This window comes from Sitophilus oryzae, unplaced genomic scaffold, assembly GCF_002938485.1.
Source record: "Sitophilus oryzae breed Bouriz unplaced genomic scaffold, Soryzae_2.0 scaffold_41_pilon_pilon, whole genome shotgun sequence".
NCBI lineage: Eukaryota > Metazoa > Arthropoda > Insecta > Coleoptera > Curculionidae > Sitophilus > Sitophilus oryzae.
In genome coordinates this window covers 2315076-2330338 of record NW_022146996.1, presented here as the reverse complement: position 1 = coordinate 2330338, position 15263 = coordinate 2315076, and the positions used below count along the sequence as shown (strand labels likewise).

The 15263-nt window shown below is 31.6% G+C and overlaps 1 protein-coding gene across 2 annotated transcripts; it reads right to left on the bottom strand.

Annotated features, from left to right (window-relative positions):
• Positions 1-9552: 9552 nt before the first annotated feature.
• LOC115885797 lies at positions 9553-14277 on the bottom strand. 2 transcript variants are annotated; one of them, XM_030904820.1, is made up of 3 exons: positions 14122-14277; positions 12423-12470; positions 9553-9962 (listed from the first exon to the last, which is right to left on the bottom strand). In XM_030904820.1, exons 1-3 carry the CDS (start codon positions 14122-14124, stop codon positions 9633-9635), a joined length of 381 nt encoding a protein of 126 aa, XP_030760680.1. In that variant the 5' UTR covers positions 14125-14277; the 3' UTR covers positions 9553-9632. The 2 variants fall into 2 exon arrangements, with proteins under 2 accessions (XP_030760680.1, XP_030760681.1); XM_030904821.1 differs by lacking the exon at positions 12423-12470 and having other exon boundaries at positions 14122-14271.
• Positions 14278-15263: the final 986 nt, after the last annotated feature.

Below are 15263 nucleotides of genomic sequence, written 5' to 3'. Positions count from 1 at the left end.
CGTGTATTTCCTCTATAGTGGGTGCGATATTATCTTCCCTTCCAAGATTTATCTCACATTTAGTGATATTTTCCAGTTTTTCCTCCAGTTTCTGGAAATTTCCATGAACAGCGTTTGATTCATTTTTTATTTTTACTATGTCAGCAAACGACTGCTTGGATTGAATTGATTTTTCCTTTAGTTCATTTATTTCCGCTTGCAAGTCAGCAACCTTAGCTTTTTATCGCAGGTAACTCTCGAACTACAGTTATACAATCTGTACAGAAATAAGGGAGCACTCTGGATATCATTGACAGCGCCCGTATCTCAGTTGAAGAAAATCCTGCACAATTTCTGCACAATATGACTTTGCACATATCGCATGGATAGCCAAAAAGATCACTTTTAGTTTCTTTAAAAATACAAGCGGCACTACATTTCGAACAAGATCCAGTCATACTTGTTTATATTTTTTGTCCTCTGTTGTAAAAATAACCCGAACGCGGAATTTTATGAGTTGTTTGGAATTCCGTTTTATTGCAAGTTTTTTTTATTATTTGGTTGATTTTTTGTTTAGATTTATTTGCAATTTAATATAATATAAATGCACTTTTCCACAAGTAGGCACCGTTATTAAGAACTAAACTTTATTCCAATCAGTTCAAAAAGTAACACCATCTGTTCGACGCGAAAATCGCGAAAAAATACGCTCGGAAAATGTCCAATAACAGTCCAAATACCGGGAGTAAACTCGACACGCAGCTATCTCGACGAATATTTTTACTTTTCTAAAGTTAGATTTAGATTTTACATTTTAGATTTTAGAGTTTAGGTTTAAGATTTTAGAGTTGAAATTTAACTTTATTTTGTTGCACGCAAGCTGCAGATTGCGTGTAACACCAATATATAATAAGTAATTCCTTTATTTTACCTTTTTAAATTTTCTTTTGTCCCTGAATAATTTATTTGTCCATCATGAGTTTTTGAGTATTGTTTCTGAGTGAGTTACGATATTTTATTTTTATTTATTTAAGTAGCAAATAAGGCGTAGCTCCAGTATGACCAGTGAACAATCTAACATATATTTTATTTCAGCTTTTAAAAATGTTCTTTAAACGATTCTGATTATTTTTATCCTTTTAGTGTGATGTAACAATGGTAGCAAGTAGCTGATAAAGATATGGCTCAGCAGCAATTAATTTATTTCTATTTTGTATTTGGGGTCGCACCACTCTGGCACTTTGTGCCATTGTATCTGTTTTTTAATCGCGGTGCGATCCCTTTAGACACACATTTATTAATACTAATATTATTCTGTAAAACTTAATGAGGTCTAATAAAGAATTGAATTTGAATTTGAAGTTCTATTGCAATTTTCTATCCCGTGTAAACTACGCTTTAGGATCAGATTGCCTTGAACATTATCAATGCACAGTTGATTTAAAAAATAGAAAATTGATAACAAATTTTAAAACGGTGCCTTTATTTAAAATTGAAGATACACTGAGAGAACAAAATTTAAATTTTGAACAAATTAAAAATCAAATAAATATTAATGGAAGAACAGAACAAATTTTTAAATTAAAATGTAATTTACAAAATACTGATGCAATTTTATCTAAACAAGACAAAGAAAAAGTTTATATTCCAAATGCGTTAGTTCATGTCAATGAACATGGAGAATTTTTGACATCAATAATTAATTGTAATGCTATTCCAAAATCAATTAATTTTTCCGATATTCAAATTGAACCTTACATTTCACAAACAATTTTAAATTATCAAACAAATAATTATTTTCCAAATTCAAATCAAATTGATAGAATTCAAACAATAAAATCACAACTTAGGACTGATCATTTAAATGACAAAGAAAAAGAACTTATAACTAATTTATGTCTCGAATTTCAATATATTTTCTATTTAGAAAATGATGTCTTAACTTTTACAAATGAAATTAAACATTGAATTGATACAAACAATGCTAAACCAATATACACTAAATCTTACAGATATCTACAAATACACAAAGAAGAAGTTAGAACACAAATCAGTAACATGTTAAAGCAACGTATTATTCGTCCTTCAATTTCTCCTTGGTCCTCTCCAGTTTGGATTGTTCCAAAAAAGTTAGACGCTTCTAAAAAACAGAAATGGCGTATTGTTATTGATTATAGGAAGTTAAATGAACTTACAATCGATGATAAGTACCCCTTACCTAATATTTCCGATATTTTAGATCAGTTAGGTAAATATGAATATTTCTCAACCCTTGACCTTGCTTCGGGATTTCATCAAATTGAAATCAATCTTTCAGATATTTCCAAAACGACTTTTTCTGTAGAAAATGGTCATTACGAATTTGTCAGAATGCCATTCGGACTTAAAAATGCCCCTTCGACTTTTCAACGAGTCATGGACAATATTTTATTAGGAATTCAAAATGAAAGATGTATAGTATACATGGATGATATAATAATTTATTCTCCAACTATTCATGAACACATTTCCAAACTTAAAGAAGTTTTTCAAAGATTACAAAAGGCAAATCTTAAAATACAACCAGATAAATGTGAATTTCTTAAAAAAGAAGTTGCATACTTAGGACATTTAATAACTCCAGAAGATGTTAAACCCAATCCAGAAAAAGTTTCATGTATTCAAAATTTTCCACAACCCAAAAATCAGAAAGAAATAAAATCTTTCTTAGGCTTAGCTGGATATTACCGTCGATTTATCTCAAACTTTGGAAAATTATCAAAGCCTTTAACAAGACTTTTGCAAAAAAATGTTCCATTTATTTTTATCAGGGTTGTCTAGATTCTTTTGAAGAACTTAAGAATTCTTTAACTTTAAATCCTATTCTAATATATCCAAATTTTGAAGAACCTTTCTTATTAACAACAGATGCTAGTGCTTTTGCTATAGGAGCCGTTCTTTCACAAGGACACATAGGAAAAGATTTACCTATTGCTTTTGCTTCTAAAACCCTTTGCGGCGCTGAAACAAAATATTCCACTATAGAGCGTGAACTTTTGGCAATCGTATGGGCAGTTAAACATTTTCGTCCATATCTTTTTGGTCCTAAATTTACTTTAATAACAGATCATCGCCCTTTAACATGGTTATTTTCTATTAAAGACCCTGGCAGCAGATTAGCTCGTTGGCGTTTAAAACTTAAAGAATATGATTATAAAATTATTCATAAATCTGGAAAAGCAAATAAAAATGCTGATGCTTTATCTAGAATTAAAATTAATCATTTCAAAAAATGCGCACAATTTATTTCTAAAACAAATTTTCCTATTTTTGCCTCAAACGAAAATACACCTGATAGTGAACATGAAAATGAAAATGAAGAAATTGAAAATGAAGATTCTGATAATGATATTGATATCGATGATAGAATTAAAAATGAATATAATAAATTTGTCACTTTATATGACTCTCAGTCATTAATTGATTATTCAAAAATAAATATTACCAATTATTAGATAAACAACATAAAAATATAATTACATTCTTTTGGCAAAATAAAATACAAGAATTTCATCACAAAATAATTGAGGACATATTAGAAGAAAACCCAGACTTTCATTTAAAAAGAATAAATATTTTTAATAGTAAAACTGTTAAAAACAGGAAATACTATATAATCCCTCTCGATTTTGATCCAACTACAGTAGTTTCTCTTTGAACAAAATGAATTTAACTGAGCAGAAACCTACTATGTTGAAAATCAAATAGAGCTGCCAATATTAGAAATATTTTCTTATATTTTCGCAGATAAAGAAATTAAATTAACAATTTGTCAAAATATTGTTAGAACTCCAGTAGACGATGAAAAACTTCAAATACTAGATTATTCTCATAATCGCAAGAGAATTTTTTACCGAGTAAGAATCAAAACATATTTAATGGACATTTTGAAAAAGAAATTTTTTAAAATTTTGCGGGTTTAATAGAATTACCCTGACACTCAAACATCTAAAATTAATTTTGTTTTGAAAAAAAAAATGTTTTAATTAAATTGGTTTTAATCTAATCGTGATATGGTTAATCACGAATAATTTCTTTTCAGATTTATTGGATTGCTACTATCCATAGTATACTCCCAGTATGTTATTACACCAATCAACAATACAGTCGGAGTGTACCTACATGAAGACGGACAAATAAAAGTATCCAATGATAAATGGACACTATTAGTTTATAAAGATTTAGAATTAATCAAAAATACTATTTTAAATAATGATAAAATATTAGATAATATTTTAAGCACCTTAGAAGAAGATGCACCACGAATGATAGCTTTTAAATCAGAAGTTAAAACGCATATAAGTCTTTTATTACAAATATTAAGATCAATTAATACAAAATATAATGAAATAACACGCGATACGAATAAGGACATTTATAGAGAAAAGCGTGGTATATTTAATGGCATTGGGACAGTATGGAAATCAATAACTGGTAATTTAGATGCTTCAGATGGTGAATACTATAATGATTGTATAAAAAAAATAACTAAAGATGAATATCAAATAGAAAACTTATTAAACAATCAAATATCTGTAACGACATCTGTAATTAAAAGTTTTAATTCTACAATTCAAAAATTACAAATCGATGAAGAGACTTTTAATAATGATATAAAAGAAATAAGAAAATCAATAATGGATATTTCAGATCAATTAAATTATTTCCAATCACAAATTGATATTTTAAATATTTGTGAATCTCTTATGGAAAACCAAACCTTTTTAGAAAGTCAGATTGATGATATTATAAATTCAATAACTTTTGCAAGATTAAAAATATTGCATAGTTCTATAATTACTCCAAATGACTTGGTTGACTCGCTAAAGCATATATCTCAATCATTAAAGAGAAATAATCTTCCATTACCAATTTCTGCCACATCAATATCCCAGTATCTAGATATTATCGAATTGAAAGCTTATCAATTAGATTCTAAAGTAGTATTTGTCCTAAATATACCTTTAGTTGAACCTGAAGAGTATACTTTATATCGAATTTATCCAATTCCTTTGTTAGATCATCGTACTGCTTTACAACATATCTTAAGTACAACTTATAAATATATTGCGCGTAGCGATGATTCATTGTTGTACATAATAATTGAAGATCCAGAAGCTTGCAAACCAACAGGTAGAAAAACAAGAATTCCAATGTTCCAACATATTGTCCATATCCAATCGATAGTGATGCTATATGTGAAGCTCAACTATTGAAGCAACAAGATCACCTGCCAAGAACCTGTCAATCTTCTTTGATCATGGCAAAAGAATACAACACAAACAAATTAAGTTTAAACTTTTGGTTAATAATTATCTCAGATCCTTTACCATTAACAATTAAACGTGGAAATAGAGACATTATTACAAAAATCTTAAATAATAATACTCTTTTAAAGTTACAAAGTGAATGTATTGTTTTTGCTGGCAGTACAAGAATTCAAGGTCAAAAAGACATTATTGTTTATGATAAAATAACATACAATACTTTTCCAATTCAAATATCAGATAGTTGTTGCAGTAATATTCCTGAGAAGATCAAGATTCCAAATCAGAAACCACTGAAATTGAGCAAGCTGAATCTAGAAGATTTAAGTGTTGCAAATCACAAGTTAATTAATTAATCAATGAACCTTTTGTGAAGAAACACCATGGTTGGTTTACAATTTTAACCATAATTGTAATTGTCACCTTGGTCCTGATTTACATCTGCAAATGCAAATCCCGTAGAAGATCACGAATTGGAATTGCAATTTCTCATGATGACCCACCATCACCTCCAAGAAATCAAGTTGAATCCACTCTCTCCAAATGGAAGAAAATACTGCCTCGTCGAAGACCCAGTATCCATTTAGAAGAACCTATTGAAGAAGAATCTTTTGAACTTAATCCTAATCTAACAAGAATTCAGTCTAAAAGTTATCTCCACGCGTTAACTTTTATCTAAAAGGGGGAGTTATTATATCCATATTTAACCTTCAAATGACCTTATTTACTCTTTATACTTATTTATTGTTATTCATTGTTTATTACAAAGTTAAACGTATAAGTTCGTTCTAATATAACTCATAAAGAATCATATTATGTTTCTTGTCGCAGTTCCATGATGTGATGGGAAGCGAAGACTCAGCAACTTTAAGAGTATTTAAACCGATCTCTTTCCCAGGAGGAACAACTCTCGAACGCAACTCGTATCCGTGTCGTATCGAAGTTCATATAATAATTTTGTATCTTTATTACACTTTCTAATTTTTTTTTAAGTATTTTAATGTTTTTTTTGCATGTCATGCATTTGCAATGCATTGTCAAGATTTGGCATTATAGGAAACAATTAAGAAATTACAGTAAATTAAGAAAAGAACATCAAAGTACACGATATTAAATACTGTAATGTATTCTACGATACAAACCATCTCCCTTCTAAAGAGAAAAAGATAAAACATAAAGCTTATTTTAGTCTTATCAACACACTCTTCAATGAAATATATGTCTAATGCCCACTTGCACCGTTTGTATAAACTTTGTTTAAAGGCTAAACAGTGATTAACTATATAATATTTTATTATAGTTAATCAATGTTTAGCCTTTAAACAAAGTTTATACAAACGGTGCAAGTGGGCATAAAATTGCTATTAGGCCACTAATTTGATATTTTTAAGAAATTATGATACAAACATTATAATCAAAGTATATTATATTAGTAACATTATAGGTAGAATGTTACCTCTATCTCCCATTGACGTGTATTGTTCTATAAGACTCGTCATGCGGTAGTATTTCAAAACATCAATACATATAATTAAAACTATTGTTGCTTGTAAATAACTAGAAATTAAATAACTTGAAAGAAATAAAATAATTCTAATAAGTTTAAAACCATTAAGAAAAAATCCGTAAATGATATAATTTTTAATTCTAATGTAAATATATAAATAAATGTTATTATTATTACAATTTTATATATTCATAATACGAGTAGTATATATTCGTAATACGAGTCGTACTTTCATTTCACAATCTTCATTATCCTTCTTACCTTAATTTTGGATATCAAGATAAATTTAAAATTATAAAATTAATTATAGAATTTGTATTATTATTGATTAACACTGAAAAAAAAATTTCAACTGCAAATAATTCGAAAATAAACTGCAATTTGGCAACATCGACGATGTGCGCTTGCGTAGTATCGATGATTAAATACAGCAAATATGGGCTTCAAGGTCAGCCACCGGATCCACACCTTTACCAAACTTCCACTGTTAGTTTTGCAATCCAAACGCAATATTTCTATTTCACAAATAAAAATATCCGACAACACTAAAATCACTGAAACTTTCGGGGGTGACAAAGAAAACTGAAAAATAGAACGGCACTTTTTGTTTTGGACCTGCATATCAACATTACGCTGTACCATTATGAAAATATCTAATTATAACTTGTAAATTTTAATATTTTAAGACGATTTTAACTATTTCTGACAATAACTAACTTTTTGTTATCAAGATGACATTTTAGACGGCAACTGACATATATGTCATGGTCATAATATTTGAATTTTAAATATGTATGTAATATAATTTATATTAATATAATGCAAGTTTATATTAAGAAAACATTTATACATTCACGAAATACAACAAAGTCTAATAATATAGTTTGAAAACAATGAATATTGAAATAAAATTAAAAAAGTTAAGCGCGACCCCTTGTGCCAAAATTAGATGATTAAATTTTCGCAATTTTTACACCATTTGATGACCGGTGGTGCCTCTAGTATTTGTTCGGGCAGTTGATCTTTTACTCCCACTTATGGCCATTAAAGAAAAAGTTCTAAAGGGGGATGTTTTGTGGCCATTTGGCCATGACGACATCAGCCCTCTTTGTTGCCATTTTATTGAAAAATTGCTCTTTATTCAAAATCTGAGCTAGATAGGTATAGGATACCCTAATAATAGTTTAAAAGAGCATTTGAATCTGCTTCGATTTATTTTAAAAAATACAGGTTGTCGTATTTGAAATAACAAGGTTTTTATGTAAAATAAATATTTAAAATAAATCATCAATTTTTGGTACCCATGTATAAATTTAAGGGAGCAATACAATTTTTCAGTAAAGTTTATTTCTCTATCTTTAAACTCAGCACAATAATTAATTCTAAGAAGTAAAATGCACAGGGTGTTGATAATCTATTCCATTGTAGCATGCATATTTAAATATCTTTAAATATCTCAAAAACCAAAGCTTGTAAACATATTAATATATAATAACCCTTATAACAAAGGCTTTATTTTGTGTCCTAGGATCCAAATATCAAAATAAAATACCGGGTATTCCATAAGAAAAAATATAACACTTTGGTGTAAATCTTAGTTCTGACATACCCTGTACATTTCAAAATAATTTTAAATTATGCACATGGTCTTCCCACATATGCCCATAAAATATTTTGTTTCTAGATATTTCCGTTTTCGTATAATCAACCGAGGCGAATGAGTTGCGCCACTCTGTATATAGGTGTTCCATTTAAAAAAAATATTCGCGATCCACTCACACTTTTTTGAGCCACTCTTTAGAAGTTCAAATATTTTCCTCAAATACATCCTAATACATACTTTCTGTCTGGGCTACAAAATTCATAAGTTTTTTTATTATAGGAGCTGCAGATGCCTGACACACTATTGCCGGACCCTGTAGAATCAAGGTGATTACATTGTTGGTGATAAATTAAATACTAGTATTGTGAACATTTTATTCCACCCGACTCTAGTTCGACATATGCTCCACGAATTGTGATCCTAAACAGACCAATCAAATGTAAAGTTTCTTAAGTTTCAAGCATCCGCGTCCGCTTCTCGCAAAAAACAAAAATTTTGTTTCCTAGGAAGCATCGCGCTGAACATATAGGTGCGTGGCGAGGTGCGAGGCTCCAGTATGTTTTGACGCAAGTTTGTACATGTTTGATTCAGCATCGCCGGAAGGACGAGGTGAATGGCGCGCATCGCGTCGGGAAGAATTGCCCCGCACTATGTTTGTAGTCGCGATGCATCCTACGCGCACCTATTCGCCGTTTTAAAACAGTGCGCGTAGGATTCATCGCGGCTAGCATCCTGGCGAGTAGCGCGGCCAGCATCTTGGCGAGCATCGCATCGAGATGCCTCACTATGTTTGTGCCCTAAGATTATACCGTAGGAAAATTTGCGGTGAACAGGCAGTTTTAAAATGTTTTCGAAAAATATACAGGGAAATTTAAAAGAAAATGCACGATTTTCAACATTTTTTTTGCGAAAAAATCCTCATACACGTGTTCCTGGGGTCGAAATATACCACCCCTGAAAATATTTGCACTTATTTAAGACACATCCTGTATATTTTAATTGAAACTGATTGTTTTATTGAACTTTCACCTTTTTATACACCCGTACTTGCAACAGTGGGCCTCTAACCATTCAAAATAATAGAGGTGGTGCTCGACACAGAATCAGAAATCATAACACCGGGCGTCAATAACGCTATTCTCATAAAAACAAAGAAAAAGCGTTACAACAAGACAACAGGATAATTTTAATACAGAAATTTAAAGTCTAATTGATAACGGAAAAATAAATATAACAGTCACATATGAAATTTAGTTCTAGTGACAGATCCTGCATAAGATCCCTTAGTCAAAGGTGGTCTAATTGTCCTAGTTTCAGTACCGACAGGTTCTCCAAATCTACGCTGCTCTTGGTTTCTTTGATCTCCGCTTTGAAGATCGGCTCCACTAGTAACTCTTTGTCCATTACTGTTGGACCTAAAGTGTTGAGTAGGTGTGGGAAGGTTCTGTTTGTCACTAGTGTCTCGGAATTGACTGGGCACAAACCCTTTTTCACCCCCGGATCCTGCGTAAAATGGCCGCATAGCAACAGTTGATGCTATTATTGTAGTTATTATAAATACCACTTTCTAGAAAAAAAAATGAACTTAGAATATGACTAGTGCAACGAAAGGGCTTGCATGTATACCGGGGGTGCAACTTTGTTCATGTTTCAAAGCGATAGCTAAGTAATTTTGTAGCTTGAGGCACTATGTTCAGTAGCAACATCGATTCGTAGCGATATTCTGATTTCTCGCTTTGTGGCGAGGCGAGAGTCTAGACCGTGTCGCACACGTGTGCAAGAGTGTGATAGTGATACCATAGTTCGCAGCATTTGAGCGACAATAGTTTTGCAATGAACATAGTACCAATCTGGCTTCGAAATCGCTTCTAAACGATCGGTTGCTAACTTGAACAAAGTTGCACCCCGGGTTTGTCTCAAAACTGGCTCACCCTCATAACTTTTTTATTTTTTCAGATAAAAAAAAACAAATTTGGTATGTTAGTATAGGACATAAATTAGGATTGATTGACGTATTCAGTTGTTTTTGGTCACTTCCTGTTTCACCGAAAATAACTACAACTTTTGATTTTTAAATGGCACCCTCGTTATTTTTTTACTTTATTCGATAGAAAACGACATATTATGTCATTCTATTCAGAATATTCAGAATGTCATATGTCAACTTTTGACATTCTCGCTTAATAAAAAATCGTATTTTAAACTTCAGTCTAGAATGCCATAGTTATGTTAAAAACACCAATTCTTAATCAAGGAGCCTTGGAAAAATAGATGTGATCGTCTAATGGTTTTAGTGTCTTAGGCAGGGTTCGGAAAACTACATGTTACTTTTAAAAACTACATAAACTACATTACATGTAGTTAACCTAATACGTATCGAGAGCTGTCGTAACTTACCGATACCGACGATTGTCGATGCTGTGTACAGAATAGCGCCCCTGTACAATCGTCGGTATCGGTAAGTTACCGACAGCTGTCGGTACGTACGGCCAATGAGCGTCGTGTTAATTGTCGTTGTCATAGTTTTAGCTGTCATTAATAGAACATATAGCAAATTTGTACCGACAACTATCGGTATCTCTACCGTGGGGTTAACAAGGGCACGGTAGAGATACCGATGCTCGCCGGTAAACATTTGCGATATTGGCCATAGTGAAAAAACCAAAAAACCAAAAAAAAATGCCATAAGTGAAAAAAGTTTAAGTTAAAGCGTCTATCAAAACATAGGCACTCCAAATCCTATTCAAATCAGAATATCAGTTCTTAAAATAATTAATTAACTTAAATAAATAAATAATAAATTAACTTTTAATGGACAAACGAAAATTTTATATGTCTAGTAAACTTATTTTCATTCTAAAAATACGTAGTAGTTCTATGTCCACGGATATTTGGACACCGTTGTATACAGGGCGGTTCGAACTGTATTCCGGAAACTTCGGCGGCCATATTCTGCAGATAAAAATAAGTAAAAAAGTTCGTATAAATGTATGTCCTAAAATGCTTAGTTTCTGAGATACAGGGTGTAGAAGTTTCATTTTTATTTCGATTTTTGCCAAATAATTTCTGAAGTAACGTCAATATTAGGATAAAAATTGGTGTCTGGGAGTTTTTTGACATGAGAAATTTGATTTTCATGACAATATGACTCTTATTTATAGGGGGCATGTATTTTAACTGTTTTAAAGATTAATAACTTTTCATCCATATCTGTATAAAACTACTGAGTGAAAAAATATACATTTCCGTGACTTTTTCACCCGTACTCAAGATATTTAGAATGGAAATAGTCAATACATGTCATTATTGACAAAAAATAAACACGTTGAGCAGATAAATAGTTATTTGACTGAAATAATAGATTTGGGAAATTTTCACTTTTTAAATTAATCTTAAAAATTATGATAAAACAGTTTCTGTTCAACTTTTGGGTACAAAAACATTTCAAATTTGTTATTAAATAATAAATAGTTATTAGACTGACATTTTCAGTCTATTAACATAGTGATTTTTACCAAGGGACCTTTTTACGTAGAAAATGTCGTAAATGTATATTTTTTCACTCAGTAGTTTTATACAGGGACGGACGAAAAGTTATTAATCTTTAAAACAGTTAAAATACATTTAGGTGGCGCCGCCTACACATAGGGGTTATATTGACATCAAAATAAAATTTCTCATGTCAAAGAACTCCCAGACACAAATTTTCATCTAAATATTGACGTTAGGTACTTCAGAAATTATTTGGAAAAAATCGAAATAAAAATCAAACTTCTACACCCTGTATCCCGAAACTAAGCATTTTAGGACATACATTTACACGACCTTTTACCTTTTTTTTATCTGCAAAATATCCTGCCGAAGTTTCCGGAATACAGTTCTGTAAGATTTTTTTTTGTTTACTTTCTTTATAAAATAATAAACAATCTAAACAACTAACAAAACCATAACTCGTGACAGGATAATTAAAATGTTTTAAAGTATTATATTGTCAGGAAAACAAATATATAATAAATCACAGACTCACCAAATAATCCCTGAAGCATTGACCCTGAGCGGAGGCGTACTTTAATACCTGTCACAATTAAAAGTAAGGATAAGTGTCCAGTTTATAATTCCGACCTACTTAACTGCTATGTGCCGATATTGTTTTGCCCTAACTACCTATTATTTATTTCCTATTTATCTTACTAGATGGACTAATTTATCTCTGTCTCTCTCAATACAAGATTTACAAACATATCTATGCAAATGCACTGCTTGGCCTTCCGCCCACGCACCCCCTGATGGCGCGGACTCCAGAGTAATCAGCCGCACGGGCAACAGAATAAACACAACATATCGATCCCGAGATTCGAGGACCCTGGGGGCCTGTTCCCGCCGCTGAAGACCCGGAGGTACCGTCCCAGACATAATAATAATGTCCGTTGTCACACGGCGTACGGAATCCCAGATCCCTGCCGTGTGCGACGTTGCGACATTACGAGGATTCGCGTCCCTGCTACTATGACATTACGGGATCCCAGATCCTGCCAAGCAACATTAACGGGCCTATCCTTGCGCTTCCTCAAGCTAAGCAGTACTAACTCTACTGAGAACAGAAATTCACTAATCCACCTAAAGCTTACGTGGCTATCATATTAACTAATTAGGTACTTTATAAAAGAACTATCCAATCTCTCTCTCTCTCTTGATTACAAATTTACTTATCTCATCAAATACTAACGTACTGTCTTGCCCCCGTCCACGCCCCCCCGTGGCACGGTCTAGACGAACCAGAAGACCCGGATACAGCGGCTGAATCTCTCGGGGTCCCGCTCCCGCATCTGGTTACGCCCAGAGGCACAATATAAAAACCGGTGATAACCAGGATTTTACTCCCTACACCGTTGCGACATTACGAGGAATCGCGTCCCTGCTACTATGACATTACGGGATCCCAGATCCTGCCAAGCAACATTAACGGGCCTATCCTTGCGCTCCTCCTGACTAGACAGCACCGACTCTACAGAGTAAAGAGATTCAATAGCCTATCTAAACAAAGCTCACGTAGCTGCCGCATCGGTATACCGCCGCATTATTTAATTACTAACCCTATCTAACTTTCATATTCTATATTTTGACCTAGCATGTATACGGCGCAGTTATTTAATGTAATATTTAATAATATGTGTACGCAAATGATATCTAACAAAACGTATCAATATATTTATCAAAATATTCATGATCTAATTAATTAATAAACTACGACACTTAGTGAGATGTACTCCCCTGCTTTCTGCTTATATCACTGCACTAACTAACTAATTAACTTTACTTTAACTGACACACTATTCACGCCACCGCACTCAAAACTGTACTGTGCGTCGGAATATGTGTATTTTTTCATTAGGTAATATTCCCAAACTTTCTTTTTCGAAACAGAATTGTTTCGACCAATCATCGTTCGATTTTGAACGCTTTTCTAGGAATACTTTTACCCCTAAATCGGAGCGCAGGACGCCCATAAAATCAGATATGGCGTGACATGCTTGAGACGCAGAAATACTTAGCAGGCACAAACTCTTAATATGTGTCGTTTTAAAACCTATGTTAAAAGAAATATTATTGGGAAAATAAACTCACGTTATAGTTCGGACCACCCTGTATTAAAAAAATAACGAAATAATGATAATTTTACTATTAAATTGAACAAAGGAACGCCAATTCATGATATTTTAACTTACCATTTTGATATTAGACTGAAATTAATTGAGTAATAATTACTATAAAATACAAAGTAGGTAGGTAGTGTTCGTGGCTGTGAATAACGCTATCGACTGATGATTTGAATTGTTTTCGTTACTAATATTCATTTGTAGGTAGCCTAAATATACACAATAAAATAAAAAACAAGGTAGGCCTGGTCATATAAAGAAAATCGGCGTTGACGTTTTTATTGTAATTTTAAGTGTTAATTTAGGTCCACTGATATGGTTTAACGACAAACAGTATTATGTAGTGTTTTATGGGCGAAGATTAAAATAAATGCAAAAAAAATGAGAAAATATTAAAATAAATTTTATGCGTCAGTATACAGGGTTGTTCACCACATACGACACGGAGTATTGTAGCTAAACGATTAGATTTTTACAAATTGTAAGTTTTGGGTTCGTTGAAGGACTATTAGAGCTGCAATTAAAAATAATTTTACAAAATACAGAGTGTCCCAAATAAGTAAAAAATATTATAGTTGTATTTTTTAAATGGAGCACCCTGTATTTTATTCTATTTTTAGATTTTACGATTGAAATAACGGTAAATTTGAATAAGGTTTATTACACTAAAGTTATACCTTACCGTTTTTGAAATATTTTCAATTTTGTGAAATTGCAGTAAAAATTTTAAGGCTTCATTTCTCCAAGGGTATCCAAGTTTTTAATACTAAATATTTACTGATGATTATATTTTGATCAGATATCGTATTGCAATCATAAAAATTATACACTATAGCCATGGAATATCACTATAGCCATGGAATATTGACATTTTAGATTTTTTTAAAGCAACATAATATGTACAAAATGTACAGGTTGTAAAAATAATAATATTGCAAGTCCATTTGTTTACAAAAAAGAAAACTATTGAAATATTTGTCAAAGAGTATACCAATCAAATATACTACAATTATTTCCGCCCAAAAACTAGTTAATACATACTTAATTGTTTTAATTAATAAATTATTCAAAATAAATGTGGATTTGACTCAGAAATCAATATAATAATGAGCTTAGAAAATGAACGTCACTGTTGTTATAGGTAAATAACCATTCGTCAAAAAATAAATAAAAATTTATAAAGGCGTGTTACTTTTTACCAAACTGTCTAA